The 24145-nt window shown below is 40.6% G+C and overlaps 1 protein-coding gene across 1 annotated transcript; it reads left to right on the forward strand.

The window, feature by feature from the left end:
• Positions 1 to 11648: 11648 nt before the first annotated feature.
• On the forward strand, positions 11649 to 19623 carry sf3b6 (splicing factor 3b, subunit 6). The gene is made up of 4 exons (XM_052024782.1): positions 11649 to 11812; positions 12805 to 12923; positions 15295 to 15433; positions 17860 to 19623. Exons 1-4 carry the CDS (start codon positions 11783 to 11785, stop codon positions 17944 to 17946), a joined length of 375 nt encoding a protein of 124 aa, XP_051880742.1. The 5' UTR covers positions 11649 to 11782; the 3' UTR covers positions 17947 to 19623.
• The last annotated feature ends 4522 nt before the right edge of the window (positions 19624 to 24145 follow it).

A 24145-nucleotide genomic window follows, 5' to 3' on the forward strand; every position in this document is an offset into this window, starting at 1 on the left:
GGGAGGGGGGAGCCAGTGGGGCATATGTGTGGGTAGTAGATGGATGGAACCAGGAGGGGGAGGACAACGAAAATGGATGATGGGGTGCTGCAGGAGTTCAAAGTGGGAGAACTGGAGGAAGATTGGAAGGGGTGGGGAGGGGAAGGAACACAATGGAGGTGAGGGTTACCTGAAATTGGAAAATACAGTGTTCATAACATTAGGATGTAGATTACCCAGGCGGAGTATGAGTATTGTTCCTCTAGTTTGCATTGGACCTCACCCTGGCAGTGAAGGAGGCTGAGGATGAATAGGTAAGTGTGGGAAAGGGAAGGGGAATTGAAATGGCATGCAACTGGGAGCTCAGGATGGCCATTGCAGAGAGTGCAGGTGCTCTGCAAATTGGTTGTCTAGTCTGTGTTTGGTCTTGCCGATGTAGAGGAGACCACATCAGGAGCACTGAATGCAGCAGACGGGGTTGGAGGAGGTGCAAGTGAATTTTTTCCTCACTTGTCTGGTATAATTTATGTTCTGTATGTTGACTGAACCTACGTAGCTGTGATGCTGCTACAAGCAAGTCTTTCAGTATAACTATACCTCACCATACTTGTGCATATGACAATAAACTCGATTTGAAGGGCTCTTTAGGTCCCTAAGTGGTCGTGAGGGATGTATGAACAAATGCTGCACCTCTTGCATTTGTTGGGGAATGTATCAGGGGTTAAGGAGGGTGGGTGGGGAGGGATGAGCAGATCAGGGAGTCACAGAGGGAGTGGTCCTTGCAGATGGCATATGGGGTGGGGAGATGTGGCTAGTGGTGGGATCTTGTTGCAGCTGATGGAAATGATGAAAGATGATGTGCTGGATGCAGAAGCTAGCAGGGTGAAAGATGAGGACTAGGGGAAGTCTATTTCTGTTCTGTCTAGAAGGAGGTGGGTTGAGCAGAAGTCTGAGAAACAGAGGAAATGCAAGAGGGATCCATCAACTGGAGTAAAGAGAAGCCATGTTTCCTGAAAAGGGACATTTCAGATGTCCTGGAATGGAAGCCCTCATCTTGAGAAGCAAATGCAGCGGAGATGGAGAAATTGGGAGAAAGGATTGGTATCCTTACGAGTGACGGGGTGGGAAGAGGCGTAGTCTAGGTAGCTATGGGAGTCAGTAGGTTTATAGTAAATGTCAGTGGATAGTTTGTCTCCTGAAATGGAGACAGGGAGATCTAGAAAAGGGAGAGAAGTGTCAAAAATGGTCTGAGCGAATTTGAGAGCGAGGTGGAAGTTAGTAACAAATATGATAAAATTAATGAGTTCCATATGGGTGAAGGAAACAGCACCAATGCAGTCATCGATGTAACTGGGAAGGAGTTGGGGAGTGGTACCACAGAAGGTTTGGAACAGCAAGTGCCATGGCTACACTTTTGATCTGTAGGAAGTGAGAGGAGTCAAAAGAGAGGTTGTTCAGGGTAAGAACAAGTTCAGCCAGGCAGATGAGAGTGTTGGACGAGGGGAACTGTTTGGATCACACACACACACACACACACACACACACACACACACACACACACAAATAGTGGTGCTCCTTTGATGCTGTTAGGTTGAGAGGGAAGTTCATTCAGAGAAGTGGTTTGATGAGGTTGTTCTTTCATGAGAAACTGGTGGATAGAGTTGGCTTAACAATCAAAAGTTCAAACCAATATGTTTCATGAGTTAAATTTGCAATCTGGCCTGCAAAGTACCTGTAGACACCAGATCTGCCACTCTATAGTCTTTCCTTGTCGACATTATCAGTATATATTGAGAAAACATAAAGGTTGAAAATTCTACACAAAAATAAATGTGTCTCATCATAGATACTGGGGTTCAACTTACAGGGAGAAGGGAAGTGATTTGCACAGAATGAACTCCCTCTAGTCTTCCTTTCTTTAAATTTGGAAAGAAATGTATGATAATTGCAGCCTGAGGAGGTTTAAAAAGTAAAGCCTTCATGGCCTGCACAACACTTCCCAGCTGTGCATTTCACAGCCTGAAATAAATAAAGCACAATGTATTTATTTATTAGTCAGGGAACAAATACTCAGCCATTCAAATCACTGGCATCCTCTGGGTGTTTAGACTTCTAGAGTGAAGCTTGCCACAGATATGAATAATTACTTTTCATCTTGCAGGAAGGAAGCTGCTGAAATTTCCCTTTGAGCAGGAATTAAAAGGAACATTTTATCAATAGTTTTTAAAGTGAAATTCTTTTGTTGAGTTGAAGAGGGGAGGAAATTATTTTTTTATTTGTCTTTTATTGTATTTTCTAATGGCTTTCATAAATAAATGGTGAACCTAAACATGCCTAAATCCCTTCCAGATAATCCATGCAATACCTGCATTTTTAATTTTTTGTTGGGAAATCATTACTCAATTTAATGCTTCTAATATAATTCTGATACCTAAAATCCCAGTGGCAACATTCTGTAGCCTTAAGTTTTTTTAAGGGTATTACAATATCCACAGCTGAAAATTTAGAACCTTTCTGTTACAACCAAGGTAACAAGGAAATCAAAAACTCTTGTAATTCTTGCTTATATTAGATCATGAGTATCCAGCTCAAAGAAGAAATCTGAGGGGGAGCACTCCATGATTGTACCACACACCCATTTCTCAATCCAGATCAGATGGGCTGTATTACTGAAGGTGGTCCCCCACCCAATTTACAAATGTGTTCTGAGCAGAAACCCACGTTCAATTGCAATGACAAGAAAATCCACTCTTGTTCTTTTGCAGACATTCCTAAATCAAATCTTTTGTTCTTTTCTGCAACATGTACAACAGCTCGATAGATAGTGATGGCTACAGAGAGGAAGTGGACGAATGTTGGGTTTTACCTCCTTCTCCACTTTCAGCAAGTCATATTGCCAGGGATCCCAAAGGGGATAATACATTTCTTTAAGGAGGCTTTGACAAAATTCTTTAATCTTTTCCCCTGTCTACCTGGTAATCTCTTCCCATGTCAGTTTATCCTGAGTTTTGTCTGTTTTGGGAGTTTGGTGGTATGCAAGCAACAATGCTTAGCCAGTGGAGCCAAACTGAGTATTTTACATGCCTATAGAAACTTGTACAGTCTGTTTTTATGTTCTGTGCCAGTTTACTCTTATATTTTATCTTGCCCATCTTTAATAATTACTTGTCTTTATTTATAGACTTCTAAAATGTTCCCAATGTTCAGACTTACTGCTATTTCTTACAACTGTATAAGTCTCTCCCTTGGATTTAGTTCTGTCGGCCATAAATGGACCACATTTCCTGTTGGGCTTTTGTGCCTTAAAAGTTTTTTTTGCCAATCGTGCATTATTTATTTAAGTGCTTCCCATTGCCTGTCTACTGTCATATCTTCCGATGCATTTCCCCAATCATTCAAAGCCATATCATATCTCCATAGTTTCCTCTCTTTGGATTTAAGGTTCATGTTTCACACTGAACTACATCACTTCCAAAGTCAATGTAAAATTCTTTCATTTTCTGGTTCCCTTCCCTAGAGGCTCCTTTACAGTTAGATTTTTAATCAACCCTCTCTCATTGCACAAAATGAGATCTAAAATAGCCTCTTTCCTGGTTCGTTCTTCAACATACGTTCCATGAATTTGTTCTCTACCGTACTACTACTAAATTTAAATCCCCCATGATTAATATTTTTCAGTTCTGTGACTTTGAGTCAAAAGCAATTAGATTACATTTTCCTCTCCTATTAAGAAGAATAAGACAATATTAACTCCTACCCAGTCCAAGAACCTAACTTGTCTTACGCATACCTACGACATGCAGATCACCACAAACAGGAAATATAAGTAGGCTTGGTTGTATTTCACAGGCATATTTCAGATGCACACTACATGACCTATGGTTGGCTGGAAGGAGAATAACAATTAGCTCCATTATAATGCAAAACACAAACAATGGAACATATGAATTTGTTCTCCAAAAAGATGGAATTAATAGAACCTTTCTGAAAAAGAGCAGCACCTCATACTGATCTCTGCAAAGAACCTGCAGTGGAAATTTGTCATCATGAACAAAAAACAAATGCCATTGAATCATAGGCATAATAACTTTGGAAGCCACATGATTTTTTTGCTTCATCTGGAAACTATATGGATCATACTCACAGGTTTCAGCAAGCCTTAATGGAGCTTACACTGCATAAATTGAACAGTGTTCTTGAGGATGTTTGAAACCAGAACTTCCTTCATTAACATGCTATCATTTCAGAGGAATAGTACTGGTGATTTTATTTCCCTGAAATGGTACAGCAAACCACACCATTGTACCAGATCATTATGACAAAAAAATTAAAAGGATGTAGCACATTGCATTGAAAAGGGCACCAGATATGGACTCAACAAATTCATTCTTAACCCTGCAAAATCCTCCTCCCTAATGTTGGGGTCTGTGCCAAAACTGAGAGAGTTCTCCAATAGATTAACATGATATAGTCATACTTTCAGAACCATACTTTTCATATTAGACCTCGGTTTCTTTTTAACATTCTTTGAATTTATCCTCTTCTGCTTGCAGGACAGGTACACCAGAAGTGGGGGTACAGTGGTAGACAATTGTGAGGGAAAAACCCTGGAAATTCTCAGAATTGACGCCTGACTCACAGATCAGGTTAAACACGGACAAGGAAGTCTCCTGCAGATTACCACCTATTGCCCTTCCTCAGTGATTGATTCATCACTCCAAGTTGAACACCACTTGGAAGAAGCACCATGGGGAGGAAGGACAAGAGAATACACTCTGACTGAGAATATAAATGTCTGTAACCAAAAAGGTTTGTTAGCACCACCACTGATCAAGCTGATAGAATGCTGAAGGACACAAATGCTAGATCAGATCTGTGAAAAGTGCTGAGGGAATCGATATAATGAAGAATCCTACTTGTCCTCACCCTTATCAATCTGCCTATCATAGATAAATCTAACTATAACAGTATAGTAGGAATGACCAGTGAAAAGTCATTACTGAAGCAAAATCACTTTATGCTGGGGACATCCTCTATGGTGCTGTGTGGAACTATCAACTAACATTGTGCTAAATAGATGAGATTCAGAACAGATCCAGTTGCTCTAACTAGGCATTCATTAGGTACTTGGGCTATCAGCCACACCAGGACTAAAATCCATCTCAATCTGTAACTTTATGTCCTGGGATACTCCTTACTCACCAGCAAACCAGGACATTCATCCTGCTTCAAAAGGAATACCGAACAGCATGCTTGGAGTAGCACCAAATTGAAATGCTAAACTGGTAAACCTCAAACACATTAAACTGTAGAAGCAGCAAGCTCTAGACAGAACCAACTGACCCTACAACCAAGGGATCTGTTCAAAGCTCTGCTATTCTTATACACTATGAATGGTTGTGGATAATTAAGAGGCTAATGTAATGATTTGGTTCCATGACTATCTTCATGCTTGACAATGGCAGACTCTATAAGAAGAATGCAAAAGGCAAAGCTTTTGTAATTGCAGCCATCTTCAGCCAGAATTGCCAAGGGGATGATCCATTTTGCTTACTTCTGGGATCCTCAAAACTTTACAGAGGCCATTCAATCAGATTAATTTGGTTCACTCCATCTGATTTCAAGAAACAACTTAGTGCAAAGGCTTTGGCCCAGATAAAGTCCCAGTTTTCGGACTGGGAATGTGCTCCAGATCGGGCTGAGCCTTTAGTCAACCTGTGCCAGTACAGTACAACATGGAAAATTTAACATATTTTCTGCCCATAAAAATCAGACCAAATCCAATCTAGTTAATTACTGCCCATCAGTCTAGCCTTTATCATCACCCAATTGATGCAAGATATTGTTGAGAGCACTATCAAGCTACACAGTTCAACAATAAATCTGTGTACTAATGCTCTTGTTAGGTTATGATAGGTCCAGCTGGTTCCAAGTCTTGGATTAACCATGGTTCAAAAATCGACAAAAGAATTAAATGAGGTGAAGGTGACTGTCCTTTACTGAATGTGCCATTAAGGAACCATATGCAAGTTGAAATCTATGAAATTTGAGGAGATAGTTTACTGCAGGCTGTTGTCACACCGAGCACTAAATGAAATGATTGTAGTCGTTGGAAGCCAGTTCCTGGAAAACTGCTGCAGGAGTTCTTCAGTGCAGTATCCTCACCCCAAACATTTTCAACTTCTTCATAACATATAAAGAATAGCAGATGTTGGTGATAAATTCCCCCCCACCCCGCCCCCCCGAGCCCGCTTGCCATTCAATAAGATCATGGCTGATACTGTATCTTGTCCACCTCTTCCAACTGATCCCCATATCTTTTGATTCCATTCCTATTAAAAAATCTATGACTTACCCATGAACATATTCACAACTGAGCTCCCACTGCCTCTGGGGTAGTCATGAGAGACTGCAGATGCTGAAATCTGGAGCAAAAAATAAAACGCTGGAGGAACTCAGTCAGTCAAACAGCATTTGTGGAGGCAAAGGGATGGTTGACGTTTCAGGTGCACCAGTCCCGATTCTCGACTCCAAAACGTCAACCACCACGGTTCTAAAAGATACACAACTAGCTAATTACAAAGCACAATAACAGTATATAGGTTTACATAAACTGGAATGAAAAGAAAGTGACCAAAAATATATGATTACAATGTAGAGTGAACCACTGACATGTCCTTGCTACTGGAGTGAATACGCCAGTAGAACAACTGTGCATGAAGGCAGTCAAATTCAAAACCTATAAAGGTGTGTAAGAAGCTACAGATTATTTGGATCTTCCTTGATGTATATTTTTTAGTGATATATTGGCCTCAGTATTATCACCTGCATATTGGGAATGAGTTCCCAACACATTGTGCAAATGATTGGCACTTTTTTTATGGCTGCAGTTATCAAGGTGTCTTGCTGTCCTTCCATGGTTATACAGAATACGTTATTATTATATTTAAATAAAGGATTCCATCACGCAATTGAAACTATTGTGGGATGGTAATCAAAAATAGGGAAAAGGCAGATTTTTTTTCTTCCTTAATGCAGAGGCACTGAGGACAATTTCAACTGTCACCAATGATATTATCAGTTAACCAAGGGGAGGTATGGGATGAATCTGGGAAAACCCAACTGCTTCAGTTGCTCATCATGTAAACTGAATAAACTATTAAGGGTGCTCAAACTTTACTAGTTAAAAACAAATATTAATACAGTATCATTTTCAGTAATAGTGACATTTCATAGTGATCCTGGAAAGCAACTGCTGTGTAGCAAATTATTTAGTATGCTATTCAAGTTGGTACAATTATTTTTTTAAATTACATTACTATTTAACATGTAATTGAAATTGAAGTAATTCATTTTTCTGTATTATCCACATTATTTTCTTTGCAAGAGAGCAATTCTTCTTAACATTTAATATGCCCTCAATAGTATTATCTCCTGTTGTTAGTCTTACATTGGGAAATGAAATCATCATGAAGAAAATGTTATAAAGCTTCAATAACCGATCAACTACAGTGCAAAAAGCTTTGGGCTAAAATGAAAATGAGTTAAGATCGTCTTAGATTAAAATATCAGTCATGCTGCTTTTTTTTAAAAATATTAGTGTTAGGATTGAAAGATTGAAATTAAAATATAAATTGCAAGTAATGGTCCTCTCCTTGCATTCTCACGAAGAAAGAAAGTCTGTCTTTGAGCCTAAAACAGAAATCAACTATGGAACACACTTAAAATATGACACAATATAGAAGTTTATTTGAGTTAAAAATTACCTCCTCCAACATCTTCAGTAATTAGTGCTGTCTCTGCAGTTCTTCTGTTGTAAATGAAAAGATGATAAACTGCAGTTATAAGATGCATGAATGCACTCTCCTCAGCACCTACAGACTACAGCGGAATATGTTAGCTTGAGACACGTTCCATATGTACACTGATGATTCCCAGCTCTATTTCACCATCTCCCCTGACCCCTTCACTGACTGGTTGGTCTGCAGTTTCCTGCCATCAAACTCCTTCCCTTTGCAGCTGAATTCTCATCACTGCATCAGGCCGAACCAGATCGTTTGCATCTTTGGCAACCTATTTGTGTTTGAGCTGAGCTTCCAAAGCATATTCTCTCTTACACAAAAATTGGCGTAAACCTCTCCAGATCTTCTCCTTCCTTAAGACCTTTCTTAAATCACCTCACCTCCTTAACATTAGTCAGCCACTTTAGTATCAACTTTAATAATTTAATGTTAGTTTTTGTCTATGGCCAACAGTATGTTTAATCCACAAAATACACCGCAACAACTGAAAGATTGTTTTAACAGCATCTCACTCCCTTGACCATGATCATATGGAAACACAAGAACAGCAGATACATGGGACACCATCGCCACCAAGTTCCCCATCAAAACACACATTATCTTAACATTCTTTGTTTATTAATTCCTTATTGTTGCTAGATCAGTCTCCTTCAACAACTCAAGAAAGCATAATGGCCTGGTGTGACCAGTTACAACCAACAATATGAATGAATGGAACCATTCAGTAGCCATGTTGCTTTTCCTCACAACTGATAGCAATAGAATGTTAGAAGGTGAAATGACTTCAAAATGGCAACCAACAAATTTTAAAGTATTAGTGGGTTGGTGAATATGCATTTTTCTTTGCACATAGTGAAGGCTGCAGTTCCTACAATGCCTTTCCTGAGCCACTGTACAATAAAGAACTCACAAAGAAAATGTGTGATGCATTCTTTTAAAAAATGTGTGATAAACCAAAGGAGTTACTTTTAAAACCTTATAATCTGAGAACATGCCAGAGAACTTTGCAGTTAATGGATTACACTTAAAATGTAGTCTCTGTTTTTGGCTGGCAAGGTTGAATGAACAGCAATGAGTTAAACACTGTGTGGTGGTCTTGGCTTAGCAATTAATTTTCCAAACGGGATGGCACTTGGTGAATTTTCTCGCTTTCTTTGAAATAGTGGCAAGAGTCTTTAATTTGATTTAATATTTCACCTTCCCTGCTGATTCCAACAGTTGGGACACAGCGACGCTGATTGGCTTCCAACACATGCAGGAAATTTTTGACCGCATGCATGTTACCTTCAGGGAAAAAGAATCAGTAACAGCTAATGTTAAACACTCTATCAATGTGTAACTAGTGGTCAATCAACAGTATTTTATAAGCACACATAAAAGTACCGTGATGCTCTCATCCAGAGAGTCTAATATGATGAGAGACCAACTAAGAGATCTAAGTGGAGCTTGACTTCTTTTCTTGACCAGGAATTTTTTTCAGTGTTTATCCTGTTTAGTAAAATCATTTGGTTACATAAAAAAAAAACTTTGGCCAATAAGATAATCCAATTTTGATCTTGTTCCATCTGTACAGTGCAACAAAATAAACATAACAACAAAATCAAGGGCTGAGGCGGTATGTCTGTGCACTGATTCTGCAGGCCCCATGAAGAAGCTGAACTATGATTTTGAAATCTACTCAACCTGTTTTCAGAAGAATGTGCATGTGGAACCTTTCCCCCCCCCCCCCTTCCACTTATTAGACATGATGCTAAAAATGGCCTTAACTTTGTTTCTTTTAAAGAGCAGTAGATTTTGTCATTCATGCTGGTTCTTTATTCAAACATGCAAGGACGTTGAAGCAATCCTACTTTGTAATCTGCTGGGAAACGGGTTTATCCCTGTAAGTGATGTCAACACTCACAGTGCCTCACTTTTTTTTTGCGAAGGCCATTTACTGCTTTGCTGAATACCATATACCATTCACAAAATTCCTGCTAAATAAGCATGGCACACAGACTGTAAACTTCAGAAAAATCTTAATTTCCTTTCAAGTAATAGGGCATGACATTGGTCTATCACTTTACTCCTGCCCACAATTTCATTCTTCTGATTTTTCACCATCATCACACCACTGGCCATTACATGCCATGGAAAAATGGCAATATTTAGTAGTCTACTCATGCTTTTTGCAACGCTACCAGCAATACTCTGAGAGCAAAATGTATATTCACCAATGTTGCATTTTATTGTCAATATGAAGTTTTATTGGAGGAAGAAAAGTGATTTTTTTCCTCTTTTTCCAACTTGCTCATGGCACCTTATTTGTAAACCCATCATTTCAGAGGATCACAGGTACAAATAGGGTTAGTTCAGAATCACAAATATTACAGATCACTAATTAGATGGGAAAATTCATACAAGGAGAATAGATCAATCAGGGGTGTGGGGACGATAAAGTCTCTTCAGTAAACTACAGCACATCATGGCCAGTTGTAGTCTGGTGCAGATTTTGGGCTTGCATTTTGTAGTGGGGGGAGCACCACAGCCACACCCAAACGCTTCATAGCCGGAAATATCAAGCATCAACTCAGAGCTCAGCAGTTCCCCAGAGCTTCTTATCCTACTGCCCTGAGAACTTGGGTCACATCTCTTTTGCTTAAGTCTGCGTTACGTCTTTCACCACTCCCTTCACTCTCCATTGAACAATGAAACCATTCAGCCTAATTTAATGTCTGTCATATTCTGATAATGTAGTTAGAAGTTGGCACTAAATCAAACTGCCAAAATGACAGTGATGATTACTTTAATGTTAAGCATAATAAATTTCTCATCTAGGTAATCTACCAATAGTGTTATTCTTTAAAGAACATTTCCTAATTCTTTTACTGCCTTGAGATACTACACTGGTGATATTAGCAGAACTGGAGAAAGGTTACAACTTCTCATCTGGGAATGCCTACATTGCTCACGGCTAAAGACTTATGCTGTGAGTTGCTCATGAACAAAGTGCTTAAGCCCACGAATGAAAATATTGAAATTTGTACCATTTAGTTTTTTATTAGAATGACAAATGTCCACTCCTGTGAAACAAGGGGCACCTTTCAGAAGTGCATGGAGGATACGGGCAGCATTCCCTTACAATGGGATTACACAGTTCTGAATCTGATTGATAATGGATGCTCCATACTTGAAGGTATGTAGGAAGAACCGTGGTGAAGGGGTGAGGGGAAGAATTAAACAAAGTTAACCAGTTATATTGAGGGGTCTGTAAAAACTAACTCTGCTTTTCTCGCTCTTCACATTTGGTACCTGACCTCCTAAATGTTTCTAGCATTTTCCGATTTCCTTCAAAATTCTTTTCCAATTTGGTCTTCTAATCTCTGTCTCAACCTTTGCTCGTAGGACAACCTTTCCATAACCAGGATCATCCTAGTGAACTTTTATTGAATCACATCCAATGAAATAATACTTTCATTAAATAGGGGGAAATAAAATTGTTTAAATTACTCCAGGTGGTTCACTTTTGCCTTGTACCGTGGCAGTAAAGGCTTTACTTTTATATTCCAAGCCTCTTGAAATAAGGGCCTACGTTCCTTTAAAACCTCGCCTGTGGGCCATCTTTCTGTGTTCTCTGCACAAGAAGCCCCACACCCTCACTGCTCTCCCACTGAGGCTTCGGGCAAGGAGGAGAAACTGAACGGTAATCCACAAGTGTTCTCACCAGCCTTTAAATCACTCAAAATAAAGCATAATATTTGTTTTTTTTTCACCTTCATAAATATGTCTAATTGCATGTTGGGCTTGCACCTTACGTCAGCTTTAAATTAAAGGCGTTGCGGACGTTTCCGGCGACTCTCTAACACCCTCGGTGACCCCGGGATCGCCGGACCTGTCAATCAGCGGGGACAGTGACGTCACGACGCAGGTGACGCGCGTGATTGCGGTGGGCTTCCGGTTGGATCGCGGCGGGGCTGACGCTACATCCGGTTTCGTGCGGCGCGGACGGCGGAGGGGGCAACATGGCGATGCAAGCGGCCAAGCGGGCGAACGTGAGTGGGCGGCAGCGCTGGCGCCTCGGGGTGGCTCCGCATCGGAGCCCTGGCCAGGCTGCAGCCCGACCTCCCTCAGCAGCTCCGCTCCCGCCCGCCCCACCCCCGGAATCCATCCATCCCACATCCCCGGAATCCATCCATCCATCCCACATCCCCGCCCCTCCTCCCACCGATCCTTCCCACCCCCCCACCGCTCTCTCATCCCCGCCCCTCCTCCATCCTCCTCGCCCCTCCTCCCTCACTCGCCCCCTCACCTCCCCTCACCTCCCCTCACCTCCCCTCACCTCCCCTCAACCCCCACTCGCCCCCTCACCTCCCCCTCAACCCCCACTCGCCCCCTCACCTCCCCCCTCAACCCCCACTCGCCCCCTCAACCCCCACTTGCCCCCTCACCTCCCCCCTCAACCCCCACTCGCCCCCTCACCTCCCCCCTCAACCCCCACTCGCCCCCTCACCTCCCCCTTCAACCCCCACTCGCCCCCTCACCTCCCCCCTCACCCCCCACTCGCCCCCTCACCTCCCCCCTCAACCCCCACTCGCCCCCTCACCTCCCCCCTCAACCCCCACTCGCCCCCTCACCTCCCCCCTCACCCCCCACTCGCCCCCTCACCTCCCCCCTCAACCCCCACTCGCCCCCTCACCTCCCCCCTCAACCCCCACTCGCCCCCTCACCTCCCCCTCACCTCCCCCACTCGCCCCCCTCACCTCCCCCACTCGCCCCCTCACCTCCCCCCTCAACCCCCACTCGCCCCCTCCCCCCCTCAACCCCCACTCGCCACCTCACCTCCCCCCTCCCCTCGCCCCCTCACCTCCCCCCAACCCCCACTCGCCACCTCACCTCCCCCTCCCCCCTCACGCCTCCCCCACTCCACACACACACACCTCCTCACTGCTTCCTCTCCGCCCACCCCTTCCCTTTGCCAGACATTCAATACAAATTGGGGTTTGTTAACAATAACCCTTTTTTCTTATTTGTTTCCTTTCTATAGATTCGTTTGCCTCCCGAAGTGAACCGCATCTTATACATAAGAAATTTGCCATACAAAATAACGGCAGAAGAAATGTATGATATATTTGGGAAGTATGGACCAATCAGACAGATCAGAGTGTAAGTGAAAATTTAAAAAAAGGTGCTGGAGATCTGAAATAAAATGCTGCAAACGTTCAAGTAGTGTTTGTAAGAAGAGAAACAGTTAATGTTTCAGTTCTGATGCCCTTTGTCTGAACAGAATAACTCATTTCTTTCTTCCCTCTCCACCCAGCAGTTCTTCCTACATCCCTTCAAGTATAAAGTATTGGTTTATTATTGTCATTTGTACTGAGGTACAGTGAAAAACTTGTCTTGTATACTGATCGTACAGGTCAATTCATTACAGTGTGCATTGAGGTAGTACAGGGTAAAAACAACAATACAAACTGTCACAAATACAGGGAAGTGCATTGCAGGTAGACAATAAGGTGCAAGGTCGAACAAGGTAGATTTTGAGGTGAAGATTCCATCTCATTCTTTAAGGGAACCATTCAATAGTCTTATCACCATGGGCTAGAAGCTGTCCTTGAGCCTGGTGGTGTGTGTCCCCAGGCTCCTGTATCTTCTGCATGATAGGAGAGGAGAGAAGAGAAGAGAGAATGACCTGGGTGGGGTATTTGGTTATGCTAGCTGCTTAACCAAGGCAGGGAAAGGTATAGACAGAGTTGGTGGAGCGGAGGCTGGTTTTCGTGATGTGCTGGGCTGTGTCCATGACTCTCTGCAGTTTCTTGTGGTCCTGGGTAGAGCAGTTGCCATACCAAGCTGTAATGCATCCAGATGGGATGCTTTCTAAGGTGCATCGATAAAAAGTTTGTGAGTGTCAAAGGGGACATGCCAAATTTCTTTAGCCTCCTGAGGAAGTCGAGGTGCTGGTGAGCTTTCTTGGCATGGCGTCTATGTGATTGGACCAGGACAGGCTATTGGTGATGTTCAGTCCTAGGAACTTGAAGCTCTCAACCCTTTCGACCTCAGCACCATTGATGTAGACAGGTGCATGTACACTGCCCCCTTTCCTGAAGTCAATGACCAGCTCTTTTGTTTTGCTGATATTGCAGGAAAGGTTGTTGTCATGACACCATGTCACTAAGCTCTCTATCTCCTTCCCATTCTCTGACTCATCATTATTTGAGATACGGCCTACTACGGTGGTATCATCTATAAACTTGTCGATGGAGTTAGAGCAGAATCTGGCCACACAGTCATGAGTATATAGGGAGCAGAGTGGAGGGCTAAGGACGCAGCCTTGTGGGGCACCAGTGTTGAGAATAATTGTGCTGGAGGTGTTGCTGCCTATCTTTACTGATTGCAGTCTGTTGGTCAGGAAGGCAAGGATCCAGTTGCAGAAGGAGGTGTTGAGTCTCAGGTCTCGGAGTTTGGTGATGAGTTTGCTTAGAATTATAGTATTGAAAGCTACAGTATCCTTAACCAAATTCAGAATTGTGTAACCTCACTGCAAGTGAAATTTATTTGTATCTTGCACTAACTTTCACAAGAGCAGAAATTTGTAATTCTAACAAAGCAAATTGGTATAGAATTCAGTATTTTCATGCTGTGGATACAGCTTGCTTAGTGTTCAAGATGCTTTTCACCGTGGACTCCAATATCCAGGAAAGAAACTTGTACCTCATTGATTAGGTTCCAATTCATACCAGATGTTCAAAGAGGAAACAGATATGTTTAGTTTTGGTTTACTGTACTATGAATAAATTGTAAATATCTTTATAAATGAAAAATATGTTTACTGAAGTGTATAATCTATTAAGTTCCATAACATTTCAAACAAGAATTAAAAATAAGATGCTGCACATAGAAACAGAAATAGTTAATTCAGCTTTGTCTGTGCTGTTCAGTTAGATCTTGGTTATATCTCAACCGTCTGCTCACCATGGCTTTATAATCCCTAAAACCTTGCTTAATTTATGAGTTCTATTGAGGTAGCCTCAGTGGTTAGGGAGAACTGTGTTCTAGGCTTCTACTTCCCATTGTATTTCTCTTTGTAATATTAATTTTACAACTATAAATTTAATGGGCAGAGAACAACTTTGCTCTCTATGCATCCAGTTGCTCTGGGGGACCTCACCATCACCTCAGGCAACTAGGTCTGAAGTGACGAATCCTTCTGCACCAGCGCTACATCGTGCGAAGCTGAGGGGCTGGATTTGAAATGCATTCAATCCTCAGTTCAGGATGCTCATACTCTACCCTTAAACTTGATGCTCTCCAGTGGTGAAGGTCTGATGTGCAAGCAACTAAGTTTGTCTTTCATTTCCGTATAGCATTGTGCAGGCACAAAAGTCATAGGTGAGATGACCTTCAAAGAGGACATTACAGTTAATTCATTATGTGACCACCAAAAGAAGGGAAGTCAGATTTGGGTTGATGAAACTTGTAATTGACATTAATTTTAACATTGTTCAACTTGCATTAGTAATTGTAACTTGTGTTGCAGTGGAAATACACCTGAGACGAGAGGAACTGCCTATGTGGTGTATGAAGACATTTTTGATGCCAAGAATGCTTGTGATCATTTATCTGGATTTAACGTCTGCAACAGATACCTTGTAGTTTTATACTACAATGCAAACAGGGTAAGAGTTTAATACTTGAATTGCAATTTTAAGTATGAATGCAATAGTAGATTTATAAACAGTTTGACAGGCAAATGGAATATTGGCCTTCATTGCTAGAGGGGTTGAATTTAAGAGCAGGAGGTTGTACTGCAACTGTACAAGTACTGGTGAGGCTGCACCTGGAGTACTGCGTGCAGTTCTGGTCTCCTTACTTAAGGAAAGATATACTGGCTTTGGAGGTGCTGCAGAGGAGGTTCACCAGGTTGATTCCGGAGATGAGGGGGTTAGCCTCCTTGGACTCTCTTTACCTCTCACTGTCTTGGTAAAGCAGCCAGCATAATCAAAGACCCCACCCACCCAGGACGTTCTTTCTTCTCTCCTCTTCCATCGGGAAGAAGATACAGGAGCCTGAAGGCACGTACCACCAGACTTAAGGGCAGCTTAAGACTATTGAACAGTTCCCTTATACAATGAGATGGACTATGACCTCACGATCTACCTTGTTGTGACCTCGCACCTTATTGCACTGCACTTTCTCTGTAGCTGTGACACTTTACTCTGAACTGTTATTGTTTTTACCTGTACTACATCAATGCGCTCTGTACTGACTCAATGTAACTGCACTGTGTAATGAATTGACCTGTGCGATCGGTACGCAAGACAAGCTTTTCACTGTACCTTGGTACAAGTGACAATAATATACCAATACCTATGAGGAGAAATTGAGTCGCCTGGGACTATACTTGCTGGAATTCGGAAGAATAAGAGGGGATCCTATAGAAACGTATAAAATTATGAAAGGGATAGATAAGATAGAGGCAGGAAGGTTGTTTCCAATGGTAGGTGAGACCAGAACTAGGGTACATAGCCTTGAGATTTGGGGGAATAGATTTAGGATGGAGATGAGGAGAAACTACTTTTCCCAAAGAGTAGTGAATCTGTGGAATTCTCTGCCCAGGGAAGCAGTAGAGGCTTCCTCGTCAAATAGATTTGACACAGTTAGATTTTTGCATAGTAGGGGAATTAAGGGTTATGGGGAAAAGGCAGGTCGGTGGATCTGAGTCCACGGCCAGATCAGCCATGATCTTATTGAATGGCGGAGAAGGCTCAACAGGCCAGAGAGGCTCCTCCTGCTCTTATTTCTTATATTCTTATGAAGTTATATTGGTCACTTCTGCTTTAAAGTCCAACGTCACATGGGTGAAAGAAAGAGGGACAAAAACAAGGAAATTGAATAGAAAGGTTGTTTCTAAGGTTTATGCTGTGTGAGAAATAGATTTAGAGAAGTGGGGGTACCATTTCAGTGAGAAGTATCAAAGAATATAAGGTGGGTTGAGGCCCTGCTGCAAGAGAGGATGGGGAGAAGACTAGAATCAGAGAAATTAACATATTATGCTAGTGATGATCTTGCCTCGCAAGCCTGATAGAGTTCTTTGAGGAGGTGACCAGGAAGATTGATGAGGGCAGTGTGGTGGATGTGGTTTACATGGATTTTAGTAAGGCATTTGATAAGGTTCCTCATGGTAGGCTTCTTCAGAAGGTCAGAGGCCGAGGGATCCAAGGAAGCTTGGCTGTGTGGATTAGGAATTGGCTTGCATGTAGAAAGCAGAGGGTTGTGGTGGAGGGAGTGCCCTCAGATTGGAAGGGAGTTTAAGAGCCGCGAGGTTATGATGCAGCTTTACAAAACTCTAGTTAGGCCACACTTAGAGTACTGTGTTCAGTTCTGGTCGCCTCATTATAGGAAGGACGTGGAGGCGTTGGAGAGGGTGCAGAGGAGATTTACCAGGATGCTGCCTGGATTGGAGAGTATTGAATATGAGGAGAGGCTTAAGGTGCTAGGGCTTTATTCACTGGAAAGGAGGAGGATGAGAGGAGACATGATAGAGGTATATAAAATATTGAGAGGAATAGATAGAGTAGACAGTCAGCGCCTCCTTCCCAGGGCACCAATGCTCAAGACAAGAGGTCATGGCTTTAAGGTTATGGGTGGGAGGTTCAGGGGAGATGTCAGAGGGAGGTTTTTCACCCAAAGAGTGGTTGGTGCATGGAATGCACTGCCTGGGGTGGTGGTGGAGGCAGATACATTGAACAGGTTCAAGAGCTTGTTGGATAGGCATATGGAGGAACGTGAGATAGAGGGATATGCGGGAGGAAGGGGTTAGGTAGTGTGAGGGTGGTCTGATGGACGGCACGACACGGTGGGCCGAAGGGCCTGTTTTGTGCTGTATGGTTCTATGGTTCTATGATCATAGTTTGGCATGAAGCTGTGCATGGATTTTGGAAATCTGGGTTGTACTGAATATTTAAGTATGATTTAGTGGTTAACTATCTTTGAAGCATTAACAGTCTGCCATGATAACTCACTTTCCTTTGACAATATATGTAAATCTAGAAGTCTAGTTCTTTCGTGGCTTTTAATTATCTTTATTTTATTATGTAAATAGGCATTCCAGAAGATGGATACAAAGAAAAAGGAAGAGCAACTCAAAATTCTCAAGGAAAAGTATGGAATTAACACAGAAACAAAATGAACCATTAAGTCTTTGTTTCAATTTTTGCATTGTAAATATTGCTGAAAGGGTTTTGAGTAAAAAGTGGATAAATCTCAAGAATTTGATACTTCAAGAAAATCGTTCACTTAGAATAAATGGATGGTTATTTTAAATAGTGCCATTTATTTTGGCTTTCAATTGCAGGTCAACTATCAGAAAATCTTTTTTTTCTTTGTAATTATTTTCCTGATTTAAAGCATGGCAAATACAGAAAATATTTGTATTTAAATTACTGTTTGTTTTTACTGGACTTAGTAGTTTGTGTTGAAGCTTTTCTTGCTGTTCAGAATGTGCACACCTGTTCTCAGAAACATATATATTAAAATATTGTTCTGTGTATAAAAGCTGCAGTTGTGGTCAAGTCTCTTGATGTCATTGAATTTAGTAGTCATAATACTGATGATCGGTTCTTTCGGATAGGTTGGAGAGGAAGTATCTGTATATTCAAACCGCAGCTCCTTGTTATGACCTTCCATTACTTGTCTAACCACCAGATTTGTTATATATGGCATTGTGATTTACTGAGTTTCTTTTACAAGTGAAAATTTAGTGCACATGTTATCATATTGCATTAGGTGGTATAGTTACCCCCAGAACATACTGTTATCACATAAGAAACCAAGGAAAACAAGTGTCAACTAGTCAGAGATGACCTTTCATTGGTATGAAGGTTCACTTCTGTGGGCATGATGTATATCTTTCATCTTCATAATAAAACCACCCTCTTTGCAGTTTGCTTTAAATAGAATAATATTCCCTTTAACCTGAGCCATTGTTCTACAGAACAATAATCAATATCCTGCAAGAAAATGAAATTGCTGTAAAATCAATTTAACTACTGTCTGAGTCATTGTACAACCTGATTAAGTGAGATAGCTGCAGTACTTCAGTAGAAAGGTGTTATGGGAAATAGTTGTCCATATTTACTGTTTAACAGATAAACTGTTAAGTTTAGCAGATTTGAACCAATGGAAATGTTTATTATTTAAATATTCAAATGACCTACTTTAAATTACACTTAACTGCAGATAATACACTTGAATCAGGAATGTAAATTTGAGGGGAACTATTGCTGCTGGGTTTATGAAATGTCAAACTTCCTAAAGGTTTTAAATGCTACCAGAAATACAGATAAGTCATTACATTTTGTGAAATCAGTCTTATGTAGAATGTCATATTTAAGAAAAGTGATAAATGTTGAAATGCAGCAGGTCAACATCTGTTGGAGACAGTTTAGTAAAAATTAGATGTATTTTCTGAGTTAGGTTGTGATAAGCCACAATGCATTTTGTGCCTATATACCAGATAATTGGATATATGCTACCTCCATGGAATTTTCATCTTACAAAACATTGTAAAAATTATTGAAATACTTAGAACAAATGTTCTAATGGATCCAAGTTAGTTCTCCAGCATACTTATAACCTTGCCTTAATGTATCAGTGGTTTGATAAGTGATTTTACTTTGCAGAAGTGTGGCTGGAGAACAAGATTTGAATAGAGATTTTGTTTCAAGGGACAACCAAATTTTGCTTTGTAAAGTTGTACCTGGCATACTCAACTATTCTCAATATGTTTTGCTTTTTTTTGAGAAGCACTTTAGTGATGTACTGTGAAGGGTTTATGAAAATTAATTAAAGTGTAATTGAGAGTTTTCCCAAGCCTTATGATGTTTTACAATACAAGGTCCAAATGCTCCATGAATGGCCAGACGTTTATCCTTACCATGAATTGTGAGATTTGTCTTGTTTCTGGACTAACTATTGCACCCCATGCTCTTGGAATCCACAGAGTCTGCCTTGACTAGAGTTTGGTTTACTGGAGGAAAAAGTAGACTTCAGGCAGGTTGGTACATCTTTGGGCTGTTTCCTAACATGGAAACATGCATGATGATTATCAAGAAAAAATTCCAACTTGCTTGTAAATCAGAGCTTTTAAAAGCCATTTGAACTTGTATTTGCATTATTACTAGTTATTGTATACAATAGAAACTAGAGTGGCATCTTTAAATTAGAATTTTGCAGCACCATTTCTAACAGATGAGAACAGTGATAAGCCAATTAATATGAGCAATTCTTTTGCATATGCTTTGTGCTGCAATCTAAGATTTTACAGAAGAAACCCAATGGATTTTTCAGGAGGCATAGCCTTTTTTAATGAGCAAAATCAAAGAAAATTCTGAAAATACTTTGTTGATGAGGCAGCATCAACAGAGACAGAAAAGGTTACTGGTCATTTCTGGAAAAAAAATTAAATATGAAACAAGTTTTAAGATACATTGAAATAGGGGAGCGTGCAAAAAGAGGGAAGGTTTGTGATGGGTTGGAATACACAAAAAGTTTTTTAAAAAAAGCTGGTAGTTCAAGGCAAAAAAGGATAGGAATGAGATGTAAAATACTACATTATATAAAAAATGACTGGAGGAGTGTAGAATATCTGAAAGCTAAATTAATTTTGAGCCTAGTTGAAATGTGAATTTGCTACTCACTTCATTGGGATAATGTAGGAGGTTGAGGACTGCATAGTACAAATAATTTTGATTCATCTTGAACCCTGAATAGTGAAAGGGTAAATAAAGGCACTGATGTACCTCCAGCATTTGTGTAGGAAGGTGTCATGAGAAGAAGGGACATTGAAAATGATTGAGAAGTGGATCTGTGTGCTGCAGAGGGAAGAGTCTTCAGAATGCTGAAATGGTTTAGTAGGCAGGTGGCAGAAATGTGGAGACGAGTATGTAGGACAAGTGGTTCAGAGGGTGAGGAGAAAGTGCAAGAGAAGAAATGTGACAAATTGAGTCAAGATAGAGTAGTTGCAAAAAATGGTGTATGGGGAATCCTTGGTTGAGGAAAAAAAGACATCAAAACCACTGGTGTTGAAATTGGCACTGTTAGATGCAACAGAGACGGAGAAGCTGGGAAAGTAGAGTGAAATCATTACTGGAACATGGGACAACATGTAGTTAAGGTAGCTGTGGAAGTTGGTGAGCTTATTGTGATCTTGCTTAAAGGTTCAAACACAGAAATTGACCTAGCACAGTGAAGGAAGCGAAAGAGGAAGGGAAGGAGAGCGAATCAGAATCAGGTTTATTATCACTTTTATATGTTGTGAAATTTGTTGTTTTGCGGCAGCAGTGCAAGACAAAAAGACAAAAATTACTATAAGTTACAAAAATAAATAAATAGTGCAAAAGAGGAATAAAAAGGTAGTGTTCATGGACCGTTCAGAAATCTGATGGCAGAGGGGAAAAAGCTGTTTCTGAAACGTTGAGTGTGGGTCTTCAAGCTCCTGTATCTCCTCCCCGATGGTAGTAACATGAAGAGGGCATGTCCTGGGTGGTGAGGATCCTTAATAATGGATGCTGCCTTCTTGAGGCGTCATCTCTTGAAGATGTCCTCAATGGCGGGGAGGGTTGTGTCCGTGATGCAGCTGGCTGAGTCTATAACCCTCTGCAGCCTTTTTCGATTCTGCGCATCGGACCCTCCATACCAGGTGGTGATGCAACCAGTCAGAATGCTCTCCACTGTACATCTGAAGTTGATTAAATTTTCCACTTCAAGGCAAGAGTAGGAAGCAGTACCTCATTAGCAATGCTCTGTAAAAAGAGACAAAGGAGAGGACCTTTGTTCCCAGACAGGAATAAAGAATATTCAACACTTCCAACTACTCATTGGGGTTCCTATAGCAACATCTCTGGAGAAAGTGAGTGAAGTCAAAGAGTTAAAATTATCTTTTCAACACAAGTTGTTTAGCAGACACAAGGATCACTATGAACAGAAAACATTGCTGGCCAATATGATATTTACTTATTTGAGGCACAATTTTAATGCTGGCAGCTCTTTCTGCAAATCTGTTTATGGATCTTAAAGTATTATGAATGTCTACCTAGGCTACTCATTGTAGCAAGAAAACTCCACATTGGTCATGAGACCCAGCCACTTGTTCTCGACAAAATGTATTACATCTGATAAAATTACGATGGCTATCACAGCCCCAAAATCTTTAAATTTATGAAAAGATGGGTAATTACCAATCTTTGTGTTCAGTACCAAATAATGGACATTCCTTACAAAGCAGCTCCAGATTTTTGAGCTGATATCAGTATCACTTTCAAAAATCCTATATCTCTGAATCTCACCATTCTGCATAGTCGTTCCTAACGCAGTTTTGGTGTTGATTCCATTTTTGACAGACAATCGATTAGAATGTGTTTAAATGTGTTATATTGCTATAATAGATGTTAATCGATCAAGCAAAATAAAGCTAAAGCATTTTTTTTTGTAACACGTTAGTAATTAATATAAGAAAGTACAAGACCTGTTTGGCCAGTCAAAAAACTAAGGGTATTTACTCCTTTCCCCCAACCCCATATTGTGCACTCATTATTTCCTATTAATTATCTTTTTTTTCTTTGCTCGATGAGCTCTCTTGCTCATTCCTGCCTGCAAAGGATGCTGCCATATTAAGAAGCCAGACAGAACAACTTTGTTTTTTGAAAACCAGAAAAAACATTGTGGGAAGGAACCTGCGAGGCCCAGAAATTTTAAGTACTTGTTCTTGTTGTTCCACCATACTGTCTGTCACTTGGACAGAAATTAGATACAGGTGTTACAGAGGGAAAAATACATATGTTAATGAGATCACCCATGAGTTAATGAGGCAGCAGTACCCAGAACACCTGAGATAATCAGGAACCGGTTCTATCATTTCAGATGCTGCAGCAAGACATGTAATAGTGAAGAGATGGAATTCTTGTGTTCTCAATTTGAAATTGACAGGTAAAAGTCTACTCCCAGCAGGGCAATAGTCAGTTTAAAATGCCAACTGGCCAGTCTTCGGAAAGAGAAATGGTCAGTGGTCAAACCGTCAAATTACTGTCAAGAAATGACAGTACATATTTATGGTCAGTTACCAAATAGACAACTTCCTAAAAGAAGCTAGGGGTTTGCTCATGGGAATGATTGTTGCTGATAAATTCAACAGAATATCCAAGTCAAAATGAATTATGACCAAAAGTTTTATTATTTATTTAAGGTTGAGAGAAATGCAGACACGATGTGTGTTTATCTCAATACTTCCCTTTTAATATTCAGATAATACATAGCATTGTTGGCTTATCTTTATAGTAATACATCTTTTATTGGCTCCATTAATTGAGCCCCCATGTGTGATTGTACCAGAAAATGAAAATTTGGCAAGGATTATTGTGGATAAGTGCACAATGTGCTAATTCCAAAACTAAAGTTCCTTTTCAATAAGGCAAATGATGCACAATACAAAATACTTCTTTGGTTGATGGCCATTATACAACTGTCACATTGTGTTATATAAGATGGTAATATATTGCTATAAATGTGCAGTGTCTAATCATCTGAGTCATATGGTGCGATTGCTGTCACAGTTCTATCTGTAAGAGGCATGACTAATTGCCTACTACCACAGGTGATCATTACCATTTCATATAATTATTCATGAGTTCATCTGAAGGTCAGCAGTGAAAGTGCATTTGATTGCGCTGTTATTGAAAGATGAAATGGCAAAGAGAAGATATTTACAGTTATTTGTCAGAAGCAGTATCCAGTGTTTGTAACATACAAGGAGTGTGAGATCAATTGTGCTAATTAGAACTTTATACCACAATCAATTGCCGAAATTATGTATCTGAAAAAACACATTCTGTCTGCACCTGCTTGATAATTATAATATTATAGGAAATCAACAGAATTCTCAGTAGAAAGAAATCTGCTGGTAAAAGTAGTCATAATTCAAAGGCTTTTTTTAGTTCTTGATTCAGTATCTTATTTATTTATGCTAAATGAGTTTATTCTGCCTTATCTGCAAAAAAGACTGAAACAAATCAGGGTTCGTGGCAGAAATCTGTAAGAGAAGACAAGAAAGTGACATGTGAGAGATGGCCATGTTGAAGGGGCAACAAGCTCCAGGTTCTTTCTGAAGTTTCAGAAAAAAGCTTGCTTTCTTACATCAAAATGATTGTGAACTGGTCACCAACCTACAAATGGTATAAACATTCAGCAAGTGTGGACAGAAAAACTGCTTCAGCTGAATGACCTTCCTTCACTTGGGATATCAACCACAAACAGTAGTCTTTTAGCCATGACTGAAAACAGATTTTGGCCAACAGAATACATTGCTTTGCAATTTATTCCAGTTTAAAATTTCT

The sequence above is a fragment of the Pristis pectinata genome, chromosome 10 (genome assembly GCF_009764475.1).
Source record: "Pristis pectinata isolate sPriPec2 chromosome 10, sPriPec2.1.pri, whole genome shotgun sequence".
Lineage (NCBI taxonomy): Eukaryota > Metazoa > Chordata > Chondrichthyes > Rhinopristiformes > Pristidae > Pristis > Pristis pectinata.